Genomic DNA, 17,925 nt, shown 5'->3' with positions numbered 1-17,925 from the left:
TACAAGGCAAGCACCTACCTCACCTGGCAAAGAAGATCACTGCATTCACCAAAAAACTTGAGGTATGGGACAGGCGCCTCGATGGTGACAGTAGTGATGCCTTTGAGAATCTGAGTGAAATCATTGAAACTTCTGATTCTGGAGCCACTCTCGTGATCCAATGTATTAAACAGCACATCACATCCCTGCAAAGTTTATTCCAAAAATATTTCCCAACCAGCAGTGCTCAGTATGACTGGATTATGGATCCATTCAAGCAGGTTAGTATTTTATTGAATATATTGTACAAAAAATATATTGGCCTATGCCTGCTAATATGTTGCTGGAAAACAGAAATATGTGTGTTTAACTTACAGTGCCACATTATGTATTTATTTATATTCTATCTGCAGCACCAGCTGATTTCAACTCTGCTGAAGAGGACCACTTTATTGAGCTGACCTCTGACTCAACCCTAAGGCTGAAGTTTACAGCTCAGACACTGAGTGAATTCTGGCTTGGAGTGGAGAGAGAGAGTATGCACTAATTGGGAAGAGAGCTGTGCACATTCTTCTTCCCTTTGCCACATCTTATCTCTGTGGGATTGGTTTTTCAGCTGTTAGCAACAATGAAATAAAGTACAGGTCTAAGCTCAACATTGAACATGACTTGAGAGTGGCATTATCAAGCCCGTAACCACGTGAAAAGATGTGCAGTGCAAAACAGGCTCATTGCAGTCACTAAATCAGTGATGAGACATACACTTGGACACACATTTGCATTGCTGTATAAAACACAATGGTAGCCTATAGTTAGCCCTTTTTATTTATTTTTGGAATTGACACTATTGCACTTTTATTTTCTCTATTTTTGAACCGATGTTATTTGTTATTGATATATATTTAGAACTTTACGTTATTTCAATAAATTTGACCATTTTAAGCTTGACCTACCACTACCTTCGAGCGATGAGGGACAGGTGGGGCTGAAAGTGAGGAATGAAAGAGAAAGTTTGAGAAGCTCTGCGCTACATACACCGTAGGTTTGGACGGGCCGCCAGTCAGTTCTTCATAGAGTTTCCAATTTGCCCAACTTCTATAGTTTAAAAGGGTAGGAGTGTGACTGAGCTCTCCTCATTGTGTATTGATCTTGGTTCTCCCACGTCTCATCACACATCAAACCTTGCCTATTACGCAATACAGGAGACGAGTCCCTTAACTCACAATTTATTCGGTGAATACAGTTTGTGAACTTCTAATCAAACACACGTATTCTCTTTGTGTGATGAAAGGCTGACTGTGGCCAAGGAATGGTTAACATAGTTAACATCATTAGAATTCAGATCAATCCGACACCGCGAACAGGCACTCACTCTCCCTCACCAGCTAGCGAGCTAGTCATTTGTTTTGGGGGTGTGGCTTTGTCACTATATCAAAATATAGCTTACTCTGGCTGGTTTCTCCAAATTAAACCATAGCTGTATATATCTATAACCATATGACAAAAGATGTTTTTGTAAAAAAAATAATAATGGGGAAAACCAGGAGGCGGTCATCTCCACCTGAGTAACTCTTCCTACCCCCTTGCTTGTTGGTATATTGTCTGAAATCTTGTTGTGTTCCCTAGATGCATTGTGTCAGAATCGTGGGACAAATTGGCGATCCCCCTGAATGTGACAGGATGAATAATGAACATGACATAATGAGCGTCATTCACACCCTGCTTATGGCAACATAAACACATAATGGTACCATTGTCTGTATGCTAACTGCCAACCAACTCATAAAGAAGATGCTTGTGTGGGTTTGTTGGACAGGAGCGATGGTGTAAGTCTCAGAGAGTAAATTGTATTGTACGTCAGTATGCATGCAGTAATGGGTGTGACGTAAAAGGAACTAACTGGTGCACATTACATAGGAAGCATGTTGAAAGAACACAAATGGGTGAAGTATCAAACAAGGGGATGTTGGCCGCCCATTGCAGCCAGTTTATCAGAGAAGAGGATGAAAAGCAGAAGAGCATGGCTGTGGGCTCTGAACCGAAGTCTCAAAGCCATTACATCCTGATGGTGAAAACAGAGAATAACTTGACACAACTGGGGCAGGAATTGACCAGTCCATCTCATGAATATTACAGCTGGTAGTGGGCAAAAGAGATCGATATTAAAATAACCGTCCTGTCAAACAATGTATATTCAGAGCGTATCTCCGAATGAAAATGAAATGCGATAGGGCCTACATCCATCAGTCCAAGATCAAACAGGGCATTCCAATGCCAATTTCCCAATGGCTGTGTTTAAATTGCCTGTTTAAAAATGTTCCAGCACTTTGGCTAGGGGAAACGGTAGACTATTAATTAATCCAAGGATAAAACACATCATATAAAACGACGTGACTCTCCATGGTCCTGCAATTTAAAAGTGGTATTGCATGCCAAATCCCAATCTATTGAAAGCAATTCATTATAGTGAAAGCACACCCACAAAAAAAGCCAGCTGCAACTCTAATTGTACTAATGAGAAGCAAAGCCTACTTTTTCCATCAAGACCTGACAAGGTTAATTAAGACTACAACTCTTGATTACTTATTGAAGGCAGCTGTCATCTTGATTTACTGTTTAAGGCAATTACAGCTGGCCATCACAGAGTGATAAACAAGCTTAAACAAGCTACGCTTTGATATTGTGCAAACCACCACTCTGCTGAGCTTTACTGTACGCAACACCTGTCTCGTCTGGTACGGCCATCGCTAAGAGCAAGCAAAAGTCGATCATCAAAGTCACAACTCTTCTCTGTTTAGGCACCGCAGTGGTGGAACAAGCTCCCTGCCGATGTCAGGACCACAGAGTCACTCACCAGCTTCTGCAAAATACTCAAGGCTCACCTGGACTCTGCATAGCCACTAGGGCTTTGACTTTTGCCCAAAAATCATATTCAAAGTTTGTTTGTCTATTAATATTAATATTTTAATATATTCAAATATTTATTATTATAAAACGGGTGGCTTAAATCAAGCGATCTGATTGGTTCCTAACTGTTGTATAATGGGCATATCCATAACTGCTATGACGTCCAATCAGTTTGCAGAGTTCTGTATCACGCAGCGCCTAACTTGAACTGTTTATTTATTTATAAAAGCAATAGCATAGTTCACTGAAGCCTAAAAATATGTTGATTGATGGAGGAGGTGGAAATGTTGTAAAACAATAGGCACACGTGATAGTAGGCTAAATTGCAGGCGACAGTTTCGAATTATCTTTTCATCTTTAAGGGGGTCTCTCTATCTCATAAAAAAGTTGGCGCACCGCACACATAGTCTTACCATGCACAAAAGTGCCGGTATTCGTAACCTCTTCTTCAAGTTCATTCTGCATGTTTCCCGAAACGTTCTTTGCTACGAATCTCTTTCGTTCATTCTAAGTTTGCATCCGTAGCCAATTGAGGCCAAATGAAACGGCATGTTTGAATTAAGGATATTGTCTCGGCTGTTCTTTATTTTGGGCCGTGGGTACAGCAGGCAAGGTCAGCTCGACTTGCTTCCAATAATTTCAAAAACTACTTGAAAAAATTATTTTATTTATTTTACAATTCAAAAATGAACAAAACTGTCTTCTAAATTAAGTAATGATACTGGGAAACGAATAAACAATTATAAGCAACGAGTGAACTTAATAAGTGATCAAAAAACTTGCAACCACCTCTTTCCCTTGACATTTAGTTTTCACCTGACATATGCGACAGATGTAATTAAGGCAACCTGGTCTCACAGGAATCCGTGAAATTAGTCGGTCTACGTCCCGTTTACAAAAAAATAATGCCAATAAAAGGTTAGAATATTAAGGGCTGTCTAATATTCGTTTGAATATTATAATTCTTTTTAATATTCAAATTATATTTGAATAACGAAGTTCGGAGTCAAAGCCCTAATAGCCACCCCCTCCCACCCCTCCTACTTACTGTATGTTGTACGTCCTGGCACTTAATGTATGCACTTATTGGATGTTGTATTTAGTTATAATACTTAGTTGTGTAGCATCTTGTCCTAGCTATCTTTGTTGTATACAGGGAATGAGTTAACTTAGCGATTGTTAGTTCTTTGCACTTGGTTCTCTGAACATCTTTAATGTACCAACAGTGATATGTTGTTTCTCTTTCCTACGTCAAATGTACAGTACTTATTGTAAGTCGCTTTGGATAAAAATCTGCTTAATGCCCTAAATGTAAATGTCTCTCTGTGGAAGCTCCGTTTAGGGTCCGTTTTATTACGCGGCAGGACACTTTTGCATGCGGGGTGCGCAAAGTGTGCCGCTCAAATGGAGGGACCACTTGTTTGTCAACTAGCATTCCCCCAAAGACACGGCTCCACAAAACGAGGCAGAACCTGTCACACTTTGACGGCAATGAGGTAAGACAGTCGGAGGCCCCAGCACCGTTCCACTACTCTTGGCAGAGTGGAAGGAAGCGGGTTCGCTGTGGGCTAGGGATCGGGGAAAAAACGTTGAAGGAACATTGAAGGAAACATAAAAATACATAACGTTGCTCAGTCTGATTTAGTATTTTAAAGGAGTTTTTTGGACGGTTGAGGTCTGAAGAAAAAGTGAGACTATATCTGATCCATTTTGCGATACATAAACCTAACATTGAAAGAAGTATCAGTGTAACTACTGACGTTTGAGAGGAACAGCGGATCAGTTGTTCCTGTTAAGGAACCGAATACCCTCACTTTCTTCTGAGGATGGATTTTTTCATTCATGGCAATGTCCGTGTGATTGCTCAGGAAGAAGCTGAGCAATTGCACATGAGCCCTTCCCCTTTTCATTCAGCGACGCTTTTACCAGTGCTTCTGAAGGCTATCACATCCCCAGACTTTCAGTGAAAATTGGTTTCCTAGAGAAACGCGGTTCATGATGCATTGTAAAGTCATTTGAAATACCGCAACCCTCCAAAGCGAGGGCAGCTTGCGCAGTATTTGGTAAATGCAGTACATCCATCTGTGGCAGATCTTCAATTAATTTCCCAGAGCCATACATATTCTAAAGACTTTTTCAGATTATCGCTGAATGTGTTTGCTAAGACTTAAAGCTCTGTAGAAAATCCCCCTGGGCAAATATTACTAATCCATACATTAATCCTTGCTTTTAAGATTTTGGGATTTACACCTAACCTGGATTGTACATCAAACTATCATTTCCGCAGCCCGCTATTTGATTTCCACGGTGCTTGGCGATGCCTGTTCTCCGACGCACATTTTGCTCATTTCTCCTACACTCTGCGCTCCTCATCATTTCTGCCCACACGTTTATTGCTGCCATTTGTTTTTTCTTTCTTTCATTATGTTATATAATTTCAATTTTGGCACATCCGTATGTGCAGCCAACTATGTGGCAAATAACACTTTCAACAGAGAGTTCATCAAATGGGAAATGGATGGGTTTCTCATCCACTTTCCACAATTTCAATTCTTGGATACATTTTTCATATCACTCATGTAACTGTGCCACGGAGATGCTGTTTGAACCGCTCGCTGGCGTTTGATCCCGGTTGTTGTTTTTGATGTATCTATGCTACTGTTTGACTGTACTCAAGTCAGAGGGGCTGTGCAACTGATGTATAATCCCTGCTGATCAGCCGTCCAGGGCAATAAACTGGGCTTTCTGCCATCACACAACCTCCTTATAAGTTCTCCTCTCAAAACATGCAGGCATGCACACGCACACGTTCATGTTAGATCAGCTCTTGCACAAGGTGTTAGTGCAAGATAGTGCAAGGTAGTCCTACAAAAAAAGACAGTAACAACACTCAAGTTCATTAGTTAATATTTTATATATAAATTAAGGATTTATACATTTATGCAGATAAAGAAAAAATACAAAACATTTTTTTTGATCTTACATGACATTTACATGTGAAAATGTACACAATATAATTAATAACTTACAAATCTTTTTATTGGCATAAAAATAGAGCTCTATATAAAAGTGTGTTCGTATGTACATACAGTATACATAAACACAGTTCTTTTTCTTTTTCCTTTTTTTCCCAACTGGATGTCCGTCAGAGTGAGTGACAGTTAAACGCGTTCAAAAACAGTTCAACCTGTAGTGTGGGCCTCGCTCTCTTTTCCACGGCCGCGTTTCTCGATAACAAACGTGAACTCGCAAAATATATATTACATATCAATAACACAACGAAACCTGTGGGGAGGGGGGGGGGGGGGGAGGAGGGTAAGGGGAACAAGGGGGTACAGTGTATCAAAACTGTATAAATGTACAAAATGTAACAGCAGTGATGGGGGAATAGATACAAAGTGCGCTAGCAGCAGTCGCTTCACTGGTTCACGTATGGCCGACATGCACAAGAATGAGCTCACAAAACCAAAAACACAACCTGAACACAAACCGCAAACCGCCCTTCTCCTTCTCGTCTGTCCTTCTCCGCATGACATCGCTTCACTATGTGTGTGTTTTTCTCAAGGCACTGCAATGACTCAGATGGGATGAGAGCGGTGGGTTTATTACTCGTTTTCCATGAGAAGTGGTTGAAATGGGGGATGATGGTGGTGGTGGTGGTGGTGGTGGTGCGTAGTGTGCAAATCCCATATGTGTGTCCTGTACATACGGTGTGGCGAGGAGGTAAAATACACTTTGTGATTCGCGCGGGGGGGGGAGACAAACCACGGGTCCTGCTTGGTGAACGTACTAAATAAAGAGCGACACGTGTACTGGAGGACGGATGCGGTGCCCTTTGAAGTTCTCCCCGAATAAAACGCTCCGCTCTGAGCGTCGGAGCCTCTTAACTGCCGGTCGACGTCGGACCGTGTCATTCCGAGCGACAGATTCAAGGTAGTTTGGACTCCGGGAAAAAAAAACTCCAGAGGACTCTCGTAATGTACCGTTTAATCTGTTCCATTTAGAAAAGGCTTTAATTATAAAGGTTTTAATTACAACTTCAGAGCAAAGAGAGAGAGCATAGAGAGAGAGAGCAGAGAGAGAGAGAGAGAGACAGGCAGAGAGAGAGAGAGAGGGAGCAGAGAGGCAGAGAGGCAAAGAGCAGGGTAAGTGAGAGAGTGAAAGAGAGAGAGAGCGATAGAACCTTGTTGAAATCAAAAATAACCGAAAAGTCGAGACTATTCTAAGACTAATGTGCTTAAATCAGTAACAGAGCGCCAGTTTTATAAGAGTTGGCGACCCGGTACATGTACGACATACTTAAAAGTGTTATTTTTTTAATAAAACGACTGTAGAAAAACATACTTTTTCACAGTTGGATTCAGCACTGCAGAGAGATCCATGGGACACCATGACACTGAAAACCGTACACACACCGTACGGATATAAATAAAACTCAAAACACCCCAAAAAATCTGGAAATTGAAATGTTCTCTTTTAAGTGGAGGGGGGGTAAACGTCGATGTAGAGGTAATTGGGGGGGGGGAAATGAACCTTGAAGGGAGAACAGTGCCCACATCAGTCTCTTCTCTAGTGCCTAGACCCCTCCTGCCCAGCCCACCACGGGGGAAATGGCCGCTACACAACAACGCCGTCCGGGACTCAACATGTAGTTTGGCATCTTCAACCCCACCCTGAACCCCCCCCCGCCCACGCACCAGTCAGGAATATAAAGTACTGCTGGGGGGGGCAGGGGGGGGCTTGATATATATTTTTAGTTTTTATGTCCTTTTTCTTAATAAAGCTGACACTCACAGAGTGTAAAGTAATAAATAAACCTATCTCTTCACTCGACGGAGGAGGAGGAGGAGGAGGAGGAGGAGGAGGAGGAGGAGAGGGGGCTGACCTCAAGCCCTCCATTACCTCTCTAACTCAGCAAATGATTGAATTTAACTCATATCTGTTGCTCAAAGTGTGCCTTGTGTTGCCTGGACCTAGCTTGTGTGTGTGTGTGTATATTTGTGTGTGTGTGTGTGTGTGTGTGTGTGTGTGCGCGCGTGCGTGTGCGCGCGCATGTGTGCGTGCGTGCGGGCAGAAACAGGAAATGTATGCATGCCCTGTGTTTCTTTTCTTTGATGTGTGTGTGTATGTGTGTGTGTGTGCGTGTGAATGTGTGCTGCGTGTGTTCAGTGGGCAGCCGTCAGACCATGGTGCAGACGGTGTTGAGGTTGGGGTCGAAGCGCACCACCTTGCCCTCGGCAGCCTTGGTGCCGCCGCCGCCGCCGCTGCTGTACATGGGGTTCTCGAAGGTGGCCTGGCCGTTGTTGTTCTCGTGCACCGCACAGCCCGTGTACTGCGCCTTGTCCGCTTTCCTGGAGCACCGCCCGGCGACCAAGGAAACAATCACACACACACACGCGCGCGCGCGCACACGCAGACGCGTACACAGGCACACGCACATGCACAGGCACACGCACACACACACACACACACACACACACACACACACACACACACACACACACACACACACAGGCAGACAGACAGAGACACACAAACATACACACACACACACACAGACACTCTCTCACACACACACACAATAAAAACAAGAAAATTAGCTAGCTCCGAGACCAATTACTCTGCCTTTATCTCGGCTTGGACATGAGGTGTTGCAAGCCGAGGTACCTGCGCTACTAAACGGTGGGACTGCTTATTCACAGAGCCCAGCAAGTCGGCTTTGCTGGGTAATGAACCTGACAGAGGCGATGTGCTTTGCATCTGCAGAGCTCAGCATGTATCTATTGGTAGACGAGTGTGATGATAAGACAATTGGAGAGTTGTCCAAATACAGACACGCAGTGCACGCAGTCCTATGGTGAATGCATGTGTGCGTGTGCGCACACACACACCGTGCACGATCACACCCCTACAGTGCTTTCGTCTGGTTACAGGGGAACCGTCAAACTCATTCCACTGATACATCTGAACTGTGCGCCCACTGTATACCGTCCTGTGTTTACTCGACACATCACGTAGCCCTAGGCGTTCACCCACAGCCGCCACATTAAAAGCGTCATTGTGCATTTCTGCGGAGCAGAGCTGTGGCGAGGCACCGCGGACAGCGTGCTATTTCGTGTCTTTATATAGTCTAGTGAATACACATGTGGAGACAGGCACGTCACAACAGGACTCGACACTCAACTCCCCCGTCCGGAGCGGCCAGGCAGCGGCCCCAACCAGAGCCTAAAGCGGGGGCTGTCAAAAACTAACACTAAAGTACCCCCCCACAGCCAAGGACCCCCCTTTTCACCAGAATATAATGTATAGAAATCATGTATGCATGCGCATGTTATTCGGTGTGCACATGAATATAAAACGCGGGTTACCGAACTTGTAGGTTAGAATTCCGATGTAACACTTAAATTTTAACCAATATTCTTATTTTACTTCCTCTACTTTCCCCACTCCCGCCCCCCCCCCCCCCCCCCCCCCCCCGGGTAACCCCCCCGACAGTCCCACAAAGCACCCCTGGCGGTGGTTCGCGTACCGCAGTGTGGGGAACCCTCGGCCCGTTACCTTTGCTTGTAGAGATAGAAGCCCAGGCCGGCGAAGATGAGGGCGAAGAAAGGCACCAGGATGGCCACGGCCACGGAGCTGCTGTTGGTGGAGCCGCCGGCCTCGGGCTCGGGCGCCGTGGCGTTCTCCCTCACGCTCATGCCTGCAGAGGGGAAGAGCGCCACACACAACCGGGGTTCGGACAACGCGGCCGGAAACCGCCGCCCGCGCGGAGAAGCCCGTTGGGATGGGAGCCGTGAGGAAGATGGTGATGATGATGATGATGATGTGGATGTCTTGGAGGAAGAAGAAGCAGCCCTGGATGGACAGACACAATGAAGATGAGGATGGAGATGATGACGATGATGATGATAATGATGACGATGATGATAATGATGACGATGATGATAATGATGACGATGATGATAATGATGACAATTACGATGTGTTACGGCTGAAACCGAACATAAGAGAGACAACACAAAGGGCTCAAAATCTAGGGGATTTATTAACAGAAAATGGTCGTATTTAACAAAAACTAGGCAAACAATTATGCCAAAAAGACAAATAGCGTTGGTAGCGGCAGCGAGAGGAGAATGGACACGGGTGAACCGGCAGTTAACAAGGCCAACGCATCCAGCAAGTCTCTCGGGAAAGAAGTCGCCCCATGACAGGTGTGTAGGGCTTTTATAGTGGAGGCCCCGCCTCCCACTCAGGACCTCCACCTGGACACAGGTGAAAGATAATAGGCACAGGTAATAGCGGTGGCTACCACAAGGTGTAGCCAATTAAGCCACTGTCAGGCAACTAGTTGGCCACCATAGGAATAGGAGGGACACGTAACACGATGATAATGATGATGATGATAATGATGATGATAATGATGACGCTGGTGATGATAACGATGATGATAATGATGATGATGGTGCCTGGGAGGGTGAAAGGGACGGGGAGTGTTCACTTACGGATGGACGGACACACACAACGACGATGAGGATATGATGACGATGATGATAACGACGTTAACGACGACGACCATGATGATGATGATGATGATGAAAATGCCTGCGAGGGTGAAATGGACGGGGAGTGTCCACTTTAAGGATGGCTGATCCTGGAAGGATAGGAGCAGCAGTGTGGCGGCAGAGGACATCAGCATTGGCGGTGGTGGTGGCGGTGAGGCGAGGGGTGGGGGGGGGGGGGGGGGGGGAAGGAGGAGGCAGCAGTGGCGTGATATCAGCATCTGTTCCTAATGAGCAGCTGCTGATCTATTATCCGCTAATACGGAGCACATCTGCCTTCCCTTTTGGAACTTTGATTGGTTTTTCAACTCGAGGAGCGTTGGCATTCTCATCATAGACTCGGCTTCTGACAAAGTTGGCTCTGACTTCTTAAGGATACGTGAACGGATGAATGAATCACTCACACAAAAGTAAACAGAAGGACACGAGAGAGACGGAGAGAGAGAACATTGTTGGGAGGGGGATAAACACTTTGGTTTTGACACCCATTCAACAGGCGCGAGAACGGTTCCAACAAACTGTCACCTTTTATAGGATCTAGGCTTTTTGATTTCCTTTATCTGCGGTTTATTTGATTTTTCACCCACAAATGTGTATGATGAGTGGTTCATTAGCGGAGGGATGACTCAGGACCTGAGTGGAGCGCTATGGCTGTTCCCTGGGATGGCTTCATGGATGGTGATAGGATTCTTAAATATGTCACCCTGCCACCACATGTGACATTTAACCCTTTGCGTGGAGATATCTCACCTCCAAGAGCAAATAAAGTGGAAGTATGTCAGTTTATCCCTGGGGTGGGGTAGGGGGGGGGGGGGGGGGAAGGGATTCTAGGGTTAGAAAAGCTGTCTATTTCTTGGGTAAATCCTCTTGTAGAAAACATATAGAAGGCATATGGTGGGAATCCCATTGGGAGTGGATGATGGTGACGGACCAAACATTGTGTGGAGCTAGTCCCCACAAACTGTCAAACTTTTCTTAAAAACCTTCTCCCAGCTTCGCGTCGACCCTTCATCACTTTTTTTTTCCCTCAAATAGGTTGTTTTACGGTTGGGTCTCCTTAGAGCCGATGCAGCGAGGCGCGTGCCGTGGAGACATTCCTCCGGCATTGAAGCCAGATACCGTTATAGAAACACCAACCGCATGAGAGGGAGCCAACTTCTCCAAACCTTCACCCCATCTCCAGCCCTCCCACGTCAATACATGTTCATCAGGCTGGGGCTCTCTGCGGAGGCCTTCCCCTTCCCAAAATACAAACAGTAGCATTGACCTTGAAACATTTTGTTTCATTAATAAGAGGGTTAGCTAACCCTAACCCTAAAAAAAAAAAAAGGACGTCTGTGTTGAATGATTGACAGGCCACGTCAGGCTGACGATTCAGCCCCTGCCAGAGGTCCGGCTCGCCTCCACAATACAGAGTGTTCTTCCGACAAATTTCCATCCATCAGATTTATCAGAACTGCCCATCTATCAGAACTGCCTGAAAAAACGGTAGTGGAATAAAGTGATGCATCTCTGACCTGATGGAGAGGTCACAGACATGGTATCCAGTGGTTTTTCGAGCAGTCTGCTCTCTTTCTCAAAGTTAGCTTTTTAAGAGTTGGAGGGAATGTGTGCGTCACGTACCCAGTCTCTGCAGTCCAAACTGCCCGTAGTCTTTACCCTGGATGGAGCCCTGCAGCACGTAGCTGCCACCGTCGGGCTCCGCCGAAACCTAAAGGACACACATCGCATTACATACACACATACGCACTTGTTGTAAACGCACAAAAACAACAGCAAAGGTAAAAAAATCAAAACGGAGAATTGTGAGGAAGTAAGCTCTTCTGTTGGCTGTGTGTCTGTGTGTGTGTGTGTGTGTGTGTGTGTGTGTGTGTATTCACACAAGGAGTGAATACACACGAGGAGGAGCGAGGAGGAGACGAGAACAAGGACTCGTATGTGATCATTATCGTTCTCAGAAGGTTGGAGAGACCCCCTGTGAACAACGCAGTCGCACCGCTTACCTTATTAAAGGAAGATGAAATCCCAAGCACTGTTTTTTAAATTCAGTGCAATCAATGACCATGCACATCTCCCGGGTAAAACACCATCCGAGCTCCTGTTGTAATCCCGGACGACGCGTCTGCATAATTCAATTATCCCGATGATTCAAGGGGGGTCTGTGGAAATGGCTGGGCGCACGTACGGTAACAGGCGCGCGGCGGCGGAATGGCGTTGATTAGACGCATGATTAAAATGGACAGGCTTTTCTCTTTCTTCCACCCCTGTGGCATCTTCACGTCTTCAAAGTGCATCATGTATACACGAGTCGTGTAACATAAGAGTCAAGTGGTAACATCATCACGGTTCATTTGTGATTGATATAAACACATGGGGAAAGGACCGTGAGAAAAATAAGTTGAGTTGTGTCAATCAGTCGCTTATATTCATGCACATTGCAGCCCCACTGCTGAATTCAACTGCAGTTTCACTTTTTCCCAGAGTAATCCACTTTTCAATCAGGTCTCCCTCCCTAAAAAAACTTTTTTCGAGTGTGCGCATGTGCGTGTGTGTGTGTGTGTGTGTGTGTGTGTGCATGCGCGCATGTGCGTCTGTGAGCCTGTGCCTGTGCGTGTTTGCGTGTGCGTGTGTGTGTGTGTGTGGAGGAACACACTTAATTTGTGTGTACTCACAAATCCGTCCATGGCCCAGGAGTCGTGTGTGATCCTGCTGAAGGAGGAGCCGTGGGCCAGGGCCCGCGCCTGTCTGAGCAGCAGCGTCAGCCGCGACTCCTGGCTCTTGTACACTCCTACACACACACACACACACACACACACACACACACACACACAGTCACACAGTCACACACACACGCGCGCACAAACAACAAAAACACAGGGGCACTGTGAAAGTGGAATCGAAGAGAATAAATGAGAAATGGTAACTGGAGAGGAGAGGGGAGGGGGAGAGGGGGCGAGGAGAGGGGGAGAGGGCTGAGGGGGAGACGAGGAGAGGGGGTGAAGCTGAAGGGGGAGAGGCTGAGGGGGAGAGGAGGAGAGGCTGAGGAGGAGAGGGGAGGGTGGCAGGGATTGAATAAGAACAGGAAAGTGAAGGAGGAGGAGGAGGAGAAGGAGAAGGGAAGGTAGCGAGGGAAGATTGAGTGAGCGGAGGGGCAGGGTAGAAGCAATAAGGTGGATAGATGAGAAGTCAGAGTGAGGAAGAGGAGGAGGGGGAGGGAGAGGGGAGGCAGAAGGAGCCAGACTTTTTAAGGCGGCCCGAGACTTGATGCATCCGTCTTAGGAGCCAATAGTTAACTCGTCCTCTCATGCATGAGACGCTGCGCAGGTTGATGGATTGACAGGAGGTGCAGCGCAAAACAAATGAGAGTGGCCAACAACGGGAAGACAGGGAGGAGGAGGAGGAGGAAGAAGAAGAGGAGGAGGTGGAAGAGGAGGAGGAGGAGGAGGAGGATGAGGATGAAGAAGAGGAGGAAGAGGAGGATAAAGAGGAGGAGGTGGAAGAGGAGGAGAAGCAGGATGAAGAAGAGGAGAATGAAGAGAAGAATGAATAGGCGGATGAAGAGGGGGAGGGAAGGAATGATTTTATAAAAAAAACATTAAAAACCCTCTCGTTACCGGAGAGGAGGAACTCCATGTTGCTGTCGGTCAGAGTCCCGTTGACTTTGCCCGAGGAGGCGTTGAAGCTGGTGACGGTCAGGCTCATGGGCTGCTTCTTCCCCTTGTAGTCGTACGAGCCTTTCCACAGGAAGTGTGGCGCGAACACGTCGTCCGGGACTGGGAAGGGTGGAATCAAACAACAGGAGGAATCACTACCGGTTACCGTTTGTGTCGGAATGCCGGAACGCCGGACGCCGGAACACACACCTAGACACGTCGTGTTCACTCCCTGGGACGCAAATGAAGCTTCTCAAGAAGCAACAGGAATACACATACTGAATACTGATGACTCTGCTTTGGGTTCTGGACGATGGTTTCCATCGTATATTCATTATTTCCCATGTTTAGGGTCGGATACAATGCTTTTACACCAATTGTTTCGTCACGTTAAGCTTATAGATTCTAACTTTGTTGTTTCATTAACTGATTATTATGGATCTGACACCTATCCATCAATCTATACCATTGCAATTATCATATATAATTTATTTCAGTTGCACCCACACAGCAATGCTTCGTAAGTACCTTATTTATTTCAGAAATCCAATCTGTCGATAAGCATCTTTTAATTATCTTTGCATGGGATTATGATGTGAGGATATTGTCTCATTGTGATAATAATTGACAATCATAATTGAAAATGTCTATTTTGACCTAAAGCCCCATCAACAGTAGAGACATTGAACTAAATGTGTTGTAACTTTTGTTTGGTGTGTAAAACAACTCAAAACTTGTAAAAACAAGCTCCAACTTGTTACAAACAGATTGGTTGTCAAACTCTGAATTACAGCTCTGAAATCAGTCATCATTTCAGAGCTACGGCCTGATGTCATCATCAACATAAACCATGGCGGCCTTCAACCTTAATGGGAATCCAATTATTAAATTATTACGTTTTTGCTGATGATGATGATTCCACCATATTTGTCTCTGAATAAAGCAATACGTGGAATGGTCCGGCTATCTTAAAGATTAAATGAGCTAGCCTGAGTTGGTCTCCTCTCTTCCTCATACGTGTCCAAAAGAAGCATCAACTGCTTCAAACGCGCCACAACATGCAAACCTTCCTCGGGGTGTCCGTGATTTACGCCCCGCAGAGTTAACTTACAGTGTAAACGCGGTGTATCTGATTAACTCCAAGAAGAAGCGAAGAAGCCAACAGCGAGACACTTCCTGTGACAGCAGTGGCCAATTTATTCGGAGTCGTCCCCGAGGCTATAAGGGTCCTCAAACGGGGGCCGCTCGGGTCGTACAGTAAACAGTTGATTACAAGCCCTGTTACGGCATGACACCTGTGTTGAGTCTGTGCTTACAGTCGGCCCCGGTGACACGCTCAGGTGGAACGGGATGTTCCACTTCATGCCCAGAGATCACTGGAGCGGGGCGCGTATCGCCGGCTCATTATATCATTGGAGGGGCCAGAACAGGACGCAGACCCCCACCGCGCCGACTCCCTTCACGGCACGGCGAGGTGCAACTGGGGAGCAAGTGCCGGTGTCCTGGCAATTTATGCTACTCATCAAATAATGAAATACGCTACCAAACACATAAGGTAGCACATTTTGATAGGGTAGCATGAGTCGATAGACTCTGACAAGGGAGCAGACATCGGCAGAACAATGTATACAACTACCCTATAAAAAAGTGTTCCTTGCGTGTATTTGATCTGCAGACCCATTGCCTCTTATCAACCGATGCGAGTACTGTTACACCAGTACTCACACACCACTAGGTACACAGTAAAGGGCTGACGCGCGCCTCCCAAAAATTGTAACCTTCCGTCGAGGCGACGCAGCAGCAAGGGCTGTGATTGATCCGCTCGCTAAAACCCGACGCAGAACCCAAACAGGTTCACGACTGCGTAGAAGCGACTGGGTTCGACGTGGAACCATAATCAGCCCTATACCAGAATACGGGGAGCACATTTTGATACTGTAGTATAACGTCTTTATTGGAGATTCCAGGGGTACATTATGTGTATTTTACACCACTATTACACCCGCGGGTCCATAGTGTCGTGTGCAGAAGTGTCACAATCTGAAAGGGAGCGTAAACTTGGCAGAACGACGGCGGCGGAGGAGAACACGGCGCTCGCTCACCGTTGATCTTGGGGCTGGCCGTCCCCTGCATCGGTTTGGTGTTCTTCTCCTGTGACTTGGAGCCGGCTGTGAGCGGAGAGGGAAGGAGAGAATGGATGTCACGCACGGAAGAAGCAAATAAGAGACACAAAATGGACGGTCAGCAAAGGCTGAGCGACCCAGGGGCGAGATAACACAAACACACACAAACACACGCACACACACAACCTTCGGCGTTTTTTAACACGGCCTCCGTGGTTTCGTGTGTAGCAAAAACTGTGTGGTGGCGCACATTAAAAATTACAACCACGACAACAAATTATCGATATTTGCATGTAGCGCACAATGGAGTAGCAAAGTGACTTTTAATGAACTCTTTTGTTTGTGCGGTCTTATCATTGAGCGGTGGGCACGAGTGTGCGACCGCGTTGCTCATTGTCACTCTCCCGGCGGCTGAATGAATACATATGAGACGTTGTTTTGAATGAACGCAGTTCGGAGCACACTTCAACCCCGCGAGCCACGCACAAAAGAAGCTTTCACCGCCGTCGACATGGCACCGGTTCACAGGCGGACGCCGAGTGGTCGGTGGGAGACGGTGGCACTGTCCCCACAGCACAGCACAACACAACACAACACAACACAGCACAACACAACACAGCACAACACAACACAGCACAACACAACACAACACAGCACAACACAACACAACACAACACAGCACAACACAACACAGCACAACACAACACAACACAGCACAGCACAGCACAGCACAACACAGCACAGCACATCACAGCACAACACAGCACAGCACAGCACAACACAGCACAGCACAACACAACACAGCACAGCACAGCACAACACAACACAACACAGCACAACACAGCACAGCACAACACAGCACAACACAACACAGCACAGCACAGCACAGCACAGCACAGCACAGCACAACACAGCACAGCACAGCACAGCACAACACAACACAGCACAGCACAGCACAGCACAGCACAACACAACACAGCACAACACAGCACAGCACAACACAACACAACACAACACAGCACAACACAGCACAGCACAACACAACACAACACAGCACAGCACAGCACAACACAGCACAGCACAGCACAGCACAACACAGCACAACACAACACAACACAACACAGCACAGCACAGCACAACACAACACAGCACAACACAGCACAGCACAACACAGCACAGCACAGCACAGCACAGCACAGCACAACACAACACAACACAACACAACACAACACAACACCGCTCCTCCAACCCTCTCAGGGCCCGGTGCACGCGGCAGTCTGAGTGCTGCGCCAGCGGAGCCATGAGGCCTGTTACTACGGCGACGCTCTCCTACACCAGAGCCCAGCGAGGAGGGAGAGGGAAGACAAGCTGGGGGCGGGTGAGGAGGGGGGGCCAGGGTGAGGAGGGGGGCCAGGGTGAGGAGGGGGGCCAGGGTGAGGAGGGGGGGCCAGGGTGAGGAGGGGGGGCCAGGGTGAGGAGGGGGGGCCAGGGTGAGGAGGGGGGGCCAGGGTGAGGAGGGGGACCAGGGTGAGGAGGGGGACCAGGGTGAGGAGGGGGGGCCAGGGTGAGGAGGGGGGCCAGGGTGAGGAGGGGGGGCCAGGGTGAGGAGGGGGGGCCAGGGTGAGGAGGGGGGGCCAGGGTGAGGAGGGGGACCAGGGTGAGGAGAAAGGGAGGAGGGTGAGGAGTGGGAGGAGGGATGAGGAG

At 47.1% G+C, this 17,925-nt stretch overlaps 1 protein-coding gene across 1 annotated transcript in view; it reads right to left on the bottom strand.

Moving 5' to 3' along the window:
• Positions 1-7,999: 7,999 nt before the first annotated feature.
• LOC311351708 (CUB and sushi domain-containing protein 3-like) overlaps positions 8,000-17,925 on the bottom strand; it is a gene marked incomplete at its 5' end in the record, with an annotated part of 223,472 nt that continues 213,546 nt past the window's right edge. The window contains 6 exons of the mRNA XM_084471868.1: positions 8,000-8,237; positions 9,445-9,586; positions 12,069-12,156; positions 13,118-13,233; positions 14,060-14,218; positions 16,201-16,266. Coding sequence (XP_084327994.1) covers positions 8,066-8,237; positions 9,445-9,586; positions 12,069-12,156; positions 13,118-13,233; positions 14,060-14,218; positions 16,201-16,266 — 743 coding nt within the window. The 3' untranslated portion in view covers positions 8,000-8,065. The remainder of the gene's footprint in view (positions 8,238-9,444; positions 9,587-12,068; positions 12,157-13,117; positions 13,234-14,059; positions 14,219-16,200; positions 16,267-17,925) is intronic.

The sequence above is a fragment of the Micromesistius poutassou genome (assembly GCF_964030765.1).
Source record: "Micromesistius poutassou genome assembly, chromosome: 8".
NCBI classification, from domain to species: Eukaryota; Metazoa; Chordata; class Actinopteri; order Gadiformes; family Gadidae; genus Micromesistius; species Micromesistius poutassou.
Note: the sequence above shows the minus strand (reverse complement) of the source record. Positions and strands in the feature narration are given on the sequence as shown.